Below are 14,905 nucleotides of genomic sequence, written 5' to 3' on the forward strand. Positions count from 1 at the left end.
ACATATCCATATAGATAGATAAATATAGTTAGATAGATAGATAGATAGATAGATAGACAGATAGACAGACAGACACATAGGAAGAAAGAAAATGAAATTTTGAAGTCCAGTGGATAAAGGCATTTGGTGCCAAGGCTGATGACTTGAGTTAGGTCCCTGGCACCCACACGGTATAAGGAGAGAACAGATTCCCCTAAGTTGTTCATTGACTCCACACATGAGCCCAGAGATATATGTACTCCTCCCACACACAAAATAAATAAAAATTTTTTTAAAAGTTAAACTAAAAATTTGAGACTTCAAAGACAACTTGATTTAAGAACTTTGTTTCCAGGTAAGGAAATGTAGTCTTTATTTTGTTTCCTGTTGATCGTACTTTTCCTCTCTTGGCTGCCACCTTCTTTTTGTTTTAATTTTATTTAATTTTACTTATTCACTTTACAGCCACCTCCCGGTCACCCCTCCCACAATCCTCCCCACCCTTCTCTGCTTCTTCTGTGACCAGGTGGGGCCCCCCTGGGTATCCCCTGACCCTGGCATTTCAAGTCTCTGTGAGGCTATGTGCTTCCTCTCCCGCTGAGGCCAGAAGAGGCAGCCCAGCTAGAAGAACATATCCCACATACAGAGAACAGCTTTTGGGATAGCCCCTACTTCAATTATTCAGGACCCACATGAAGACCAAGCTGAACATCTGTTCTGTGCATATGTTTGGGGAGGCCTTCATGTATGCTCTTTGGTTGGTGGTTCAATCTCCGAGAGCACCAAGGGTCCAGGTTAGTTGACTCTGTTGGTCTTCCTATGGAGGTCCTATCCCCTTCAGGGTGCAATCTTTCTTCCTGTTCTTTCATAAGAGTCCCCAAGCTCCATCCACTGTTTGGCTGTGGTGTCTGTATCTGTCTGAGTCAGCTGCTGGGTGGAGCCTCTCAGAGGACAACATGCTCCTGTCTGCAAGCATAACAGAGTATCATTAATAGTGTCAGGGATTGGTGCTTGCCCATGGGATGGGTATCAAGTTGAACCGATTATTAGTTGGCCATTCCTTAGTCTCTGTTCCATCCCCATTCTTGATCTTTTTATTACAGGAGTATTGTAGAATATATTTGCTTAGCGAAATCTAAAATTAACCAACCTGATTTTAGTGTTATCTACATTTAACCTAAAATGTATCATCTCAACCCTTTTTTGAGGCTGTGTTCAGTGGCTTTGGTCCATTCACAGGTCCATTCGCAGCGCCATGACTCTCAACCTTCACTTTCCCATAATGTCACATTGAACTCTGAAGCCATTAACAGTGACCTCCAAAGTCCTTTTACCCCCAGTGTGACAGTCATTATTCCCTTTCCTTTCTCTAGGAATTTCACTCTTGGGTGTATTTCATACAAATGGAATTAAACAGTATTCGCCCTTTTTTGTCTGGTTTATTTCAACTAATGAAATGTTTCAAAGATTGATTGTTTAAGTCTAAGTTCTGATACCCGAGGACAACTTCAAGAGTCAGTCCTCTCCTTGTGCCCTGCCTTTCATCAGTGTCAATAATGTCCATTATGCAAGTCTTCTGCTCTTCTGTAGTTCACCCCTAAGCACTGTATGCTTTTGATGTGGTTGTCATTGAACCTGCTTTCTTGATTTCTGTCCTTTGTGGATTTCTCTTTAGTTCATGGAACTGCAACAGACTTTTGAATTGACTTTGTATCCTCTTACTTTACTAAGTTGTGTTTACTAATTCAAGCAGAATTTAAGGCTTTCTGCATACAAAATCATCCCTGTGATCACAAGTCACTTTATTTCTCCCCTCCAGTTTGAACACCTCTCCTTTCTCTCCTTATTTAAGTGTTTTGGTTAGAACTCCAGTACCATGCTGGTTGGAAGGGCTGCTTTGTTTCAGATCTCATGTCTGGTCTGTTTTCTTGGGCCATTATTTTTTATTATGTTTCAAATACTTGCCAATCTCTTTTCTCTGGAGTTCTTAGTTTTAGACCATCATCCTCTTTTGCTTTTTCTTGGCTCCTGTGTTCCTGCGTTGCTGTGTTGCACTTTATCATTCAGTTGCCCCAGACTTTCTTTATATTTCTGCCCTTTTTGTGCTTTTTTTGTTTTCCTCACAGGATCTCATGTGGCCCTTGGCTGATCTTGAACTTGCTCTGTTGCTAAGGGTTGGCCTTGAACTCCTGATCCTCTTTTCCCTATCCCCTAAGTTCAGGACTTACAGTCATGTACATCACTGTGCCCAGCTCTATGGTGACTTACAAAGACATTCCCTGATGATGTGACCATATGGGCCACATGGCTTGGACTTAGGTTAGATGAGCTGTGCCATTGGAGGTTTCTCAAGTGTTTCTATAGTTTGTGGCATTTCCCTTCTAGAAGGCTGAAGTTCTTTTATGGGAGGTGAGTTCATAGCTCACTGTTACATAGCACATCCAGCCATTGGCGGCACAGGTCAGATTCTGCAGGTTGATTGGAGATACCTTTCTTTCTGGCTTGCACAGGTGAAGCACAGCCGGCATTGTAATGTGGTGATTCCCCTTCAGTTCCTTAGGTCTATGTAAGGATAGTATTACTCTGGTGGACACGAACGACACAGTGACCATCCAGGTTCAGGCACTACGGCATACTCAACAAGTGAGACCAGCTGGGCCACCTCCCCGCCCTACCTGCCCCACCATTCTGATTGCTTAGAAAGGCAAGGGGAAAACAGGCAAGCCAGCAGAGCAGGGCAGGCACTTAGTACATGTGCACCCACACCCACCCACCCACCTACAAAGTAAATACATGTAAGAATGTATCCTTGCTGTAGAAAGGCAAGAGTAGGGACTGGGGAGGTGACTCCTGGGCGAAGTGTTTGCTGCAGAGCATGGGGACCTGAGTTGGACTCCTAGAACTGACAGAAAAAGCCAAGCATGGGATTGGCAAGGTGAAGCAGGTGAAGGTGCTGGCTGCAGAGCTACACCCAGCTTGACTTTGATCCCTAAAACAGACTCCCAGAAGCTGTCCTCCAGATTGAAGTTGATGGCTACTAGAGAGTAGGTATTCATTAGGGTGCGGTTCCCGGCAGATTGACCAGGTCCAGTGGATAATCCCACACCTCTATGCACATAAGCAGAACTCATTGGGTTCAATGGTTTAAAAAAAGAGGACAAGAAGATAAGAGAGGAACATGGGAAGAGGCTCTGAGAACAGTGAATGTTATCAAATTTTATTTTATACATGAATGAAATTGTCAAGGAATAAATAAAAACATTTAAAGGCTAAAAAATGTTTAAAGGTTTATGTAAAACAAGTTGTCCTCTGACCTCTAGACTAGTATTGAGGTATTCCTGTGTGTGCTCACATGCATGTGTGTATGTACACACATGGTGCACGCCTATAATTCCAACACTGGGAGGTGGGAGCAAGGATCTGTAGGGTTTCAAGTGGCAGGCAATTTGGCGAAGACATTAGCGTTTAGTCCACACAGAGGGGTTTCTTTTTCTTTTCTGTTTTATACTATTGTTGTTTAGTTATACCAAGTCTACTTTCTCGATTGTATCATTATTAAATTCTGTGTCTAACATTATACTATTAATTCCTAATTCTACAACTAAGCTCTCAGGTTGAAAAATTCAGTTTGGCAATAGCCTAATTTAATAACCACACAGCTCTGGACCATGCTTTATGTTTTAACTCTTTTGGTGTTTAACATAAAAGAATTCAGAAAAATGCTCACCCAATTTATAACCCTGCTGATTTTTCCACTCAGCACTTTCCATGAAGAGGGGCTATAGTAGGCAGTTTGTTGGCTCTGTTATCTTCTGTCTGGGTCCTCACCCACTCCCTTGAGCCCACTGCTCATTTTTGTACAATAGGGATGATTTCAACATGATCTTAGGAAATGTGTCCAGTGTTTGCCATATGCAAACCTGCCACTTTATAAACAGAGTTCATTAGATCAGGTTTTAGCTCAGTAATTGTCTATTTTATGTGCATCTCTGTTACAATCTAAAGATAACCAGAAAACAAAGGAAGTGGCCCTGCTCCAAACTAATGTAGAGACTTAATTTATTTAATGTAAAAAATTAACCATAAGTATGTAGACAGAAATCTTTTATGAATCTAGGTATCCTGATCTCTTGCTTTTGGGGGGGTGGGTGTTTGTTTTGAAGATGGAGTTTTGTGTAGCCCTGGTTGTCCTGTAATTTACTCTGTAGACCATGCTGGCATCAAATTCAGAAATCCACCTGCCTCTCCTTCCCAAGTTTTGAGACTAAAGGCTTGCACTATCACTGCCCAGCTAATGTCTGTTTATTTTTAATGGCTCAGAAGAAGAAACAATTATGTAGTGAGGTCTGGATATTATAAAATGTGACTTATGGAAGCTAGATGTGTTTAGGTTTCTTCGTGGTTTTCTATAGTTTGAAAATTGAGCAAAAAAAAAATGGCTATAAAGAAAAATCCTACTTAAAATAAATAGTTAAGACATAAATTCTAGCCTGGCTTATAATTCATTCTTTATTTTGTTTGAAACTATCTTGTGTATCTCAGGTTGACCTTGGATTCACCTATATGGTTGAGGATGACCTTGAAATTCTGATCTCATGTTACACTCTCCCTAGTGCTGAGTCCCATAAAATTTGAGCACTGTGTAGCATGCTTGAGGATTCTCAGGCACAGCCCAGCTATATGTGCATCATCTGTGTATCATCCTGCCAGGGAAGAATTTTGGGTTGGGTTTCCATGTGTGGGAACAGCAAGGGGCTGATAGTATGAGTTTTGGCACGGGAAGCTCAGCACATGCTGGATGTCACATGCCTCAATACTCCTTGTGCTCTAGTCCAAGAACAGCGTGCTATGGTATAATGAGTGATTCTCAGAATGTGTCAGTCGGGGGACAGGTGTCCCAGGAGCCCCAAGACCCTACAAGGGAGTCTCTGAGGTCAAATGTTTTTTGTGATAATACTTGGACATCATTTGCAAGCCACTGTCAATCTTAGAAGTGTCCAGGAGAGTTTCCCAGAGACTTTGTGAGAAGAAAATGGCAACTTATATACAGAAGAGATAAGATATTCCATTGTCTTCTATTAAGCAAAACAATAAAAAGACTTGGGAAAATATAAACCAGTATAACCCTTCTGCCTTTTTTGTTTTGGAAATATTTGGAAAATAGAAATATTTTCCTCAAAATAGGTTATATGTTAATCTGTAAAATGTTACTATTATTTTGATTTTTTAAGATGCATGCAATTATTTAACACTAGAGAATTTTATCAGTCTTAACATTTAATAGGTTAATAACAATAGATACAATGCCAGTAATTCTTGAGAATGTACAGGAGGAGCTTGCTTGATACCACAGTTGCAGAACTGTTACTTTGGCAACCAAAAGTGCATGGGCTTAAATTCAGGTCAGGGCTTTGCCTTCTGACCATAGGCAAGTGTAGTAGCATCTGTAATTGAATTATTTTTTCTGCAGTAGATGGTTGTAATTTTACCCTGACATATGCAAGTATAGGAAGGCATGGTGGTTCAGTATAAAGATGTTGAGAATATAGCCCTCTTTGCTTATTGATGCTATATGGTTAAATAAACCAATTTTAGGAGAAGATAAACTGTTTCAGACTGGTTAGCTTGCACTCTGGCCTTTGTTTTAATTTTAGTATCCAATTCTTAAAATTTCTTGTACATTTTTCTCAGTTTCTCAGACAACCGTATCAGTAACCAAATTCACTTCCATCTATTTTACTCAAAAGGGGTTATTCCCCCTGATACTTTGTAGTAGTGTAAAAAGGCCGGGAGCATTGTCTGAGGGAAGCCACGGACTCCCTTCCTAATGATAAGAGGTTACTCCTGGATCCCTCTTGTGTAAAATAAGCTAAGAAAGCAAAGCACAGGGAGCACTTGACAAAAGCAGCTGATGGTTGGGACTCCAGAAAAGGTAGTTGTAATGACCTTCATCTACATAGAGCACAAGATGCAAAATGAAATGTCTCTTTCCCTGACTCCATGAACTTCAGCTAGCTTAGTCACAAGTTCATCAACAGTATTACTCATTACACATTTCCATCTCTCTCCTCTAAAGGGCTCTTGAGTGGACAGACTTCCCCAACAAATGCCAAACTGGAGAAGCTAGACTCTCAGCAGGTGTTGCAGCTCTGCCTCCGGTACCAAGACCACCTGCACCAGTGCGCAGAGGCAGTTGCTTTTGATCAGAATGCTCTAGTCAAGCGAATCAAAGAGGTAACATGGCCGTGGGGGACTCCATCCCAGACTCATGGCAGTTGTTAAGACACACTGGTGAAGGATGTTCTCACCAGAGAACAGCCTGGAATTTGACTCCTGCTTCACAGCTGAGTTGGTCAGGTTTGTTCTTTAATGTCTCTGCACATGAGGAATGGGCCTAAATTAGTCCAGCATTGGGTGCAGGGAGACTGCTCCATGGCTGTTCGCTGTGTTCATGTGCAGTCTTGTTAACATGAGTTTGCTCTAGATAGATCTGTGGGTAGCTTTTTCTTGTGTATAGCTTCTATACTTTCCATAGTAATTATTTGCTTTAATGTAGGAGCCTTAGCATAGTCTTCGCTCTTCCTTCTCACTGTTAGTACATGAAAGCTCAGTGGTTCTTACAGCTGTATGTGATTATGTCGAGTTAACCCTAAAGGCTTTTGTGAACGCAGCTTAAGTATCATTCATGTGAAATGGCCTGTAAACACAGAACATGGTACAGGCCTGGGACTGCCCATTAGTTGAGAAATTGCTTGTTTGGCGAGTGTGAATCACTGGGTTCCATCCCCAGCACCATATAAACTTGATATGGTTTGTATATACCTGTGATCCCAAAACGCAAGAGGTTAAGGCAGGATCAGAAGTTTGAGGTCATTCCCAGCTGCATTGCAAGTTGGAAGCTATCCTTGATACAAAAGACTCTATCAATAAATAAATAACTTTAAAGATGGTACAAACGTGTAGTTACCAGTAACTATCGTAGGTTCTTTGCTTAAGCACTGAAATGATTTATGGGTCAGGTGATTACATGGGAGCACCAAGGAATAAGCAAATATGCATCCTAAATTTTTCCATCATGGAAGAACTCATGTTCCTGCCACGAGGCGATATCATATGAAGGACAGTTTGAGAGCTCTATCTAGGAGAAATTGCGTAGGAGGATGGCACCTCTGTGCTTGTTTAACTACTGGCCATGGGTCATCAACTCTGGTAAGAGAAGTGGAATATGAAAAGCAAGTGATGGGTTGCCCATCACTACACTTTGCTTCTAATGAGTAATAAAGATAGGCTGTTCTTGGAGATGCTGAAGACCGTCTGTTCTGGAGATTCACTGTAGCAGCAGTTTTAAGTTGGCCAACATGTCCACCATTTAGCATTATTTTCATAAAGGTATGAATATATGCATTTTTCTTTAATGAATAAAACAACTTGGTTAGTCAGACATTACAGTGGTGAAATAGCTGACATAAATGTATTTAGTTTCAGTATATGGCCTTGGCTCCATTGTTTCTAGGTCCTGGTGAGGCAGAGCAGCACAGCAGGAAGTATGTGGTGGGACAGCTGGTCAGCTTGTGGCAGCTGGAAGGCAGATATCAAGGGGCCAAGGAGAAAACAGCCTTCAAAAGCACGTCTTCCCAGTGACTGACATCCGACACTAGCCCCATCTTCCTGTTCATGCTGTCAAGCATCAGTCTTCCAAGGAGTTAATCCATTGATTATGGCAGAACCCTCATGATCCAGTTACCTCACAGTGAGTGCATCCATACGCTAGAGACCACGTCTCCAAAACAGGAACATTTTGAGGAGGACTTCATGTCCAAATCGTAGCACATGCTATTATCTGGAACTATTCAGTATGACCTTTGTTACTGCTTGGCATTGACGTAGCCTTAAATAGATATGTTAAGACAGGGTCTCATGTAGTCCAGGTTGATACTGAGGATAACCTAAACATATACTCCTGCTTCTGCTCTCTGAGTGCTGGTATTACAGGTATGCACCACCACTCTGAATTTATGCAGTGCTAGGAATGGAACCTAGCACCTTGGGCATGTTAACAACAAGTACTCGGCCAATTTATTTATGTTCCCAGCCCTGGCCTTTCAAATATTGTTCAATTATATTATGATCAGTAGAGCTCTAATCTCCAAAGTTGAGTATGCATGAGTATCACTTCAGTTTGTTCATTTGAATGGTGTGTTCTCTCCTCTCCAACCAGGGTGTGGCCTGTGATTCATTGTTTTAATAAGCTTGCCAAATGATACCTAATGCTGCCCTTCATTAACTGGGATGTGAGAACCACTGGTATAAAGGACTACTTTCCAAAACAAGTCTTAAAAACTCATCCCATGTAGGTTAAACTTCTTGCATATTCATTACCACACCCTGAAAAGTCACATCATAGACATTTAAAATTTTGCATACTACTTAAAGTTCTTAGGAATCTCACAGTAAAGAAAACCAATATATTCCAAACTAACTTTACCTCAAAACACTTGTCTTAAGTAACCTCTGTTAATATCCCACAGAAGTAAAAGCTTAATATTAGCATATATTCACCATATAAAGTAATGTTTCATTATGACATTTTCAAAAACATCTATCATATAATTTGATCATATTCACCTCCCATTCACCCGTTTTTCCCTTTTATGTCTCTGCAGACCCTCTTATCCCAAATAGTTTTCTCCCATTTTCTTGTCTTAATACATTTTCGATACTATCTTTTATTTATTCTTTAATTTCAGAGATGTATACTCTGTATTTTGGATCATACCCATCGCACCTCCTCCCAACTCCTCTCTGCCTTCAGCACATATACACCTTCTAACTTCATGCCTTCTTTTTCTTTTTCTGATGCACTGAGTCCCACTTAGTGCTACCCACGTGTGCATGGCTGTGGGGCATCTGCTGGAGCGTAAGCAATCCTACCAGAGGCTACACTTCTGAGGAAAAGTGATTCATCTTCCTCTAAGAGCCATCTACTGTTAGTATTTCCTCAGCTAGAGATGGGCTTTATGGGATCCTCTCCCATCCATGCTGGGGTCTTCACTGGCTTGTTTTGTTAGGTAGCCATAGCTGATGTGAGTTCATGAATGCAAGGGGCCTGTTTTACAGCAGTCCTACCCACCTCTGGCTCTTACAGTCTTCTGCCACCTCTTTTATGTTGTTCCCTGAGCCTTGGGGGAGCAGGAGTGACACCTGTGTTTGTTTAGAGCCAAGAACACCACAGTCACTTACTCTCTGTTGCAACTGATCTAAAGTTTTCCTTCTTACTAGGTGGCTTTCAAAGTGCCAGAAAGGGCTGTATAGGCTGCTGAGGGTTGGGGCTGAGGTTAGTCATCAAGTCTTACTGAGCTGTGAACCCTGTGAGCTACAATACCAACCAGCCTGTCAAGATAGGCCTATTGGTGCAATAGTGTCCTGAATGTTACAATGATAACTAACTATTTGCTGGTTAAAAAGTCCTAGGGCCCAGTCTCTCTTGAAGCTGGTTAGACTTTTAAGGGCATTGGCCAGATGGAAGAGGAAGCTGGACAGTGATAATTATGAAACCATTCTACATGATTTTCATATGGAGCCAGGGTTGAGAACCAGGTTTTAGAAGAGTCACTTAAATAGATTTAACTGAGTTTAAAACTCTGTTTGAGAACGTTTTAGATGCAGTTTGAGTAGTCAGGGCATATTGAACATTTTCAGTACAAGTCCACAATCTGAAACACTCCAAAATCTGAAAGGTTTGCCAGAGGTGGAAAGTTGTGTATCTGAATTAATGTGATGGTCACATTCCATACACAGGCCAAGAGACGGTGATGTAGGTAAAGGAAGGAGTGCTTGCCCAGCATGGCGAAGGCTCTGAATTCCATCCCCAGCACTAGAAACAAGCAACAAGTGCCACACAGGCATACTAAAAATACCAAATACAATTATCATCAAGCTATGTGTGTAAGACACATAGGAAGTATAAATAAATAGCATTTTTAGAATTGGGTTTCATTCACAGAATACCTCACTATGTATATCTAGCTATTCCCAAATCAAACAACAACGAAAACCTCCTCAAACACTTCTGGCTCTAAGCATTTCAGAGAGGGAATAGTCAATCTGTAGTCACTCAGGGCTATTACAAAACAGGGAACAGTTCTCAGAGTGCTGAGCAGGACCTCAGCAGCTCTTAGTGCAGAGGGAGTGACAGTTTCAGGATTCCCACTGGAGGTGTCATGTGTCCTTTATGTCTTAGTGGGTGAGTGTTAGCAAACTGCTGAACCATGCATCCATCTCTGCTCACTGCAGATCTAAGGGTTGGGATTTGTTACTTCCAGATGAATGAGGCAGAACACGTGGTTTTGAGCAAGCACAGGCTCTCTGCTCTTACCCTAGAAGGTCAGAGAGGTCTGCTTGCGAATGGGAAGAAGTGACAGTGCTGTAGGTGTGGAAAAGCAGAGACTTAAGTTGTCACCCAGGAACAGGCAGCAGAGGGTTAAACAGACATCCATAAAGCGACAGCTCCTGGGATCATTGTGTTTACATCAAAAGGAAACCTAGCTAAATGTCATATTTAGAACTCAAATAGAAAATTTGAGTTATGCTCTTAAATGATAAATTTTATGTCTACATACATGTACATGTAAGAGGGAGAACAAGAATGGAGATAGCTGCCTTCCCAGCATCCCAGTAGACTTTGACCACTGGTTTACTTATTAGCTGTAAGTTTACCCCCTTACCCATCACCAAACCAGTGTTGCTGAACAACTATGGCATACCCACTGAGAGGTTTGTCTGGCTAGCGAAATGAAAATGCACAGAAGAGAAACATAAAACCTGCATCACTATCGACGAGGCACTGTCAGTAGAGTGCTGTCAGTGGAGACTGGTTGCAATGTGGACTTTCTGTGAGATATCAGGATATTCTGGAGCACTGGGGGCTAAGTGAAATATTAGAGAGAATAAGTCTTGGGATATGAGTATAGATAGATGGGAGACAGTTTGACAGTCTTAGAAAAAATAAGCTTTGGGACTTCAGGGACAGTGAAAAAAGATTTGTGATTCAAGAAAATACTCATATTTCTGCATTAAAGACCATAGCATGTTGACATTGGGCAGATCTTGGAGTTCTCCTGATCTAGTCTCTCATTATTTAGATATATAAATTGAATTCAGTTACAGCAGCTTACCCAGTTATAAAATAAGATAAATTACAAGTGCATAAATATCAAAGGGAATGTTTATGTTTTTATCTTTCTCTCTCTCTCTCTCTCTCTCTCTCTCTCTCTCTCTCTCTCTCTCTCTCTCTGTGTGTGTGTGTGTGTGTGTGTGTGTGTGTGTGTGTGTGAGAGAGAGAGAGAGAGAGAGAGAGAGAGAGAGAGAGAGAGAGAGAGAATATGGAGGGGAATCTCCACATGAGATAAACTTGACAGTTACAGCTGTCATTCTCTATTTGGGATGTCTCATGTTGGAACACTAGTCTTTGACTGTTGTGTTTGTGAACCATTTCACAGAATGGTTCTGTGAACACTAGAGCCACATGGCAGTGTCCAATCCTCACACTGTCTCTAAAACTAGTTGGGTAGCCTCCCAATTGTTTAATCAATCCTTGTAAGCCTCAGTCTCTTGCTCTGTTCAGAGATATAAGAACAGTGAGGTCTGAGAAAGGTTAAGGTCTAGGTGCCATGCTTAGAACTGGGCCTGCCCTACAGTCAGTACTGTTGTGCAGTCATTGTCCTCAGCACCCATGGTGACTGAAAGAGAAAGGCCTGACCCTGCCATGAATTGGCTCATGTGAAGTTTCTTGATTCTAGTAGCAGGCCAAGTCCTGGCCCATTTAGAACACTGTCCTCAACAACCCATGTGATAAAACCTGAAGAAAGGCAAGGCAGATATTTTCTGTGAACTGTGGTTTCCCACAAACCATGAGTGATTTCTTTCATACCAAAAGTATGTGATTTTTGGAATTTTTGTAGTTAATGTATCTGTTTTCTCTGAGTCTAGTAATGTTTATGAACAGCAAACTGGTTCACTCCTAGGAAGCCTGGGTGTCTGCAGATCTGGAAAAGATGGTGGTAAAATAGGAGTTCCTGATTTCTAAGCAGGGACTCACTTCTGATCCCTTTTGGTAGGTTTTCTGTCTGTCTGTCTTCCTTTCTTTGGTGTCTTTCTGTTAATGAATGAAGGTGACAGACACTTTTCACTTTAGGCTTTATCTGTCATTGAAATTCAGGTGTACTGAAATTATAAGGCCAAGTATAAGGAGGGCTGCCTGTCAACCACTGTGTTTGTCTTTGGAGATGGGGGTTGTTCAAGACTGTTCCTTAACAGCCAAAACTGCCACCTCTTTGGGCTTTCTGCTGGGCCTGCTTGCAAAAGATGATCCCAGCTGTGCCTATTGACTTTATCTCCCTGCCTTCATAAAAGGAGGGTACAGAGGGTCATGGGATCCTCACCTGAGTATCCAGCCACTCCTCCCAACCAATTGCATATCGTTCTGCATCCATTGCACATGGTCTATCTTCTGGGTGGGACTAGAGGATATGGTGGGAGGGAATCAGGAGGAGAAGGGGTTCCATCTTTGTAGCCATGGGAAAGGTACTGTCCATGCTGAGTGCAGACCTTCCAGTGTGGCTGCTTTAAGGTTGTCTATGGTCCTGCTCAGAACTCCTCACCTATGCCATGTAAGTAAGCCTAAGAATAAGAAGCTCATTGCTTCCCTGGGTGAACTATGATGGAATCATGTCTAGTTTGTCCTTAGGACTTTAGGAGGAGGGGTGGATGCTGTTCACTTTGTTTCTGTCTCACCCAGGGAAAGAATTTTAGTAATAATGAGGGAGGAGGCAAGTGGCAGAAGACACAGCAGAGACAGTGGAGCTTCTCCTGTCATGCTGATCTGGGTCATGATGTGGTCACATTTGTACTTCACTTTAGCTGCTGTCCCTGGACACAAGTTCATAGCTTCTAATCCAAGATAAAGCTACTAGGCATATATTCTTGCAGCTAATCTGCTATTATATCCTTCCTTAAAGGTCTTAAGAGTAAACCCTGGTCTGATTCTAGTACTACCTCTGTTTTGAATTCTTAGGTGTATTGGCATTAGTATATGCTATTGGCATAGGATGCTAAGAAGCACCAGGAAGTTTGGTAGAAGGAGTTGCAGTCGCTGCTCAGGAAGACACATGATCACATAAAATTGGAAACAGATCCTAAAGAGTCTCTAATTCACTGCACAGATCAAGAAACCCCAGTCCTTAAAGTTAACTTGGGACTTACCCAAGGCTTTTCTATTACTTAATGACTGAAATGATATTGAAAGATGAATTTTGTGTGTATGTGTGCAGGCGCACATGTATGTGTGCATGTGAACATGGGTGTAGAAGCCAGAAATTAAAATCAGGTGTCATTACTAGAGGCACTGTTATCTTGTTATTTGATACAGGGTCTGGGACTCACTGATTAGGCCAGGCTGGTTGGCCCAGCAAACCCCAGGGATTGAGCTCTCTACTGCTGCAATTACAAGGGTACATCACCACTCCCAGTTTGTTTGTTTTTTTAGAATGTGTGTTTGGGGTCAAAGACAGGGCTTCATGTTTGTATGACAAGCTCCTTACTGACTGATGGATCTTCTGATTGCCTCTCTCTCTCTCTCTCTCTCTCTCTCTCTCTCTCTCTCTCTCTCTCTTTCTCTCTCCCTCCCTCCCCCCAATGAGGTGAACACTCTAATCAAGGTATCTAAATCTAAGATGCTCCAAAATATAAAACTTTTTGAGCATTGACCTGAGAAGCAAACAGTGTCAGATTCGGGAGCATTTATAGTTTCCGATGGCTGGATCAAGGATGTGCAAATGGTAAAGTCTATGCAGATATCCCAAAATCCAAACAAAAAACAAAAGCCCTCTGAAGTACTCTGGGTACAAATATTTCATATAAGGGAAACTCTTATACTCTCCTTGTCTGGAACCCTTAATTTCATTTTTAGTTATTGTGTTTTCACACAGTAGGCACTCAACTGAAGTGTGAAGAAATGTGTAGGAGCTGCCATTTCTGAGTCTGCACCCAGGATAGGGGTTGAGGGCATGGGAGCCCACAGGGATTTCCTTCTGTAATATAGACCTGGTGATGGAGCCATTCACCAGGTATGTGAGCTGACTACTGTACTGTGTGTCCTCCAAGGGTAAAGACTGACGAAGGGTCAGAGTGGTTCTCAGAGTGTGGAGCCCTAAGCTGGCATTAGTGTTCACACTACCTTCAGTTCACCACGTCTCACTAGCATGACCATTAGCCAGCAACACTCTGCCTGCCACTGTACTCTGAACCTCCTTTAAATAACACGAGCTGACTCCTGTTCTTGCTTTGAGCACATTCTGGCATCCACTTCTGCTTTCTTGACCCGAGATTATAAAATGAGTTGAGTGCTTCATTTTAAAACCAAAGGTTTGGGCAAAGCATTGAGACAGCTGGCTGTGAGACAAAGCATTTCCAGAAAAGTCTGAATTTTCTTTTTCTGTCTTACACATTACTCTGATATGAACTTCAGTTTGAGAGTACACAATGTAATTATAATCCCCCTTCCTCTTTATCCTCTGGGCAACCTTTCTGTGCAGTAAGAAATCCAGCTGGTCCCTTGGGTGGCAGGAAATGCAGATGGAGATTGGGCTCGCTGTGGTTCTGGCAGTAACACATGCTTCGCAGTGCTTCCTTGGGCCTTGGCCCCATGCTCCTTTCCACCATCCCTGCCCTGCCAAGACACAGACATCCTGGAGGAGGGCCGAGTCAGATTTATTACTTGCCTGTTGGAAATTTAGGGTTGTGTTTTTTGGCGAGACATGAGCACAGCCCGATTATTTGGCTACCCTTGCTCTGAGATTTAACTCTCTTCACTTTCAGACACTGACTTTTGAGCATGTGTGAACAGCCATATTACCTGCAGCATACCTGC

General features: G+C 42.1%; 1 protein-coding gene across 3 annotated transcripts in view; it reads left to right on the forward strand.

The window, feature by feature from the left end:
* Borcs5 (BLOC-1 related complex subunit 5) overlaps window positions 1-14,905 on the forward strand; it is a 68,258-nt gene that overhangs the window by 37,252 nt on the left and 16,101 nt on the right. For all 3 annotated transcript variants that reach the window (XM_076940677.1, XM_034511853.2, XM_076940678.1), the window contains exon 3: window positions 6,056-6,213. In XM_076940677.1, coding sequence (XP_076796792.1) covers window positions 6,056-6,213 — 158 coding nt within the window. The remainder of the gene's footprint in view (window positions 1-6,055; window positions 6,214-14,905) is intronic.

The sequence above is a fragment of the Arvicanthis niloticus genome, chromosome 9 (genome assembly GCF_011762505.2).
Source record: "Arvicanthis niloticus isolate mArvNil1 chromosome 9, mArvNil1.pat.X, whole genome shotgun sequence".
In the NCBI taxonomy this organism is placed as follows: domain Eukaryota; kingdom Metazoa; phylum Chordata; class Mammalia; order Rodentia; family Muridae; genus Arvicanthis; species Arvicanthis niloticus.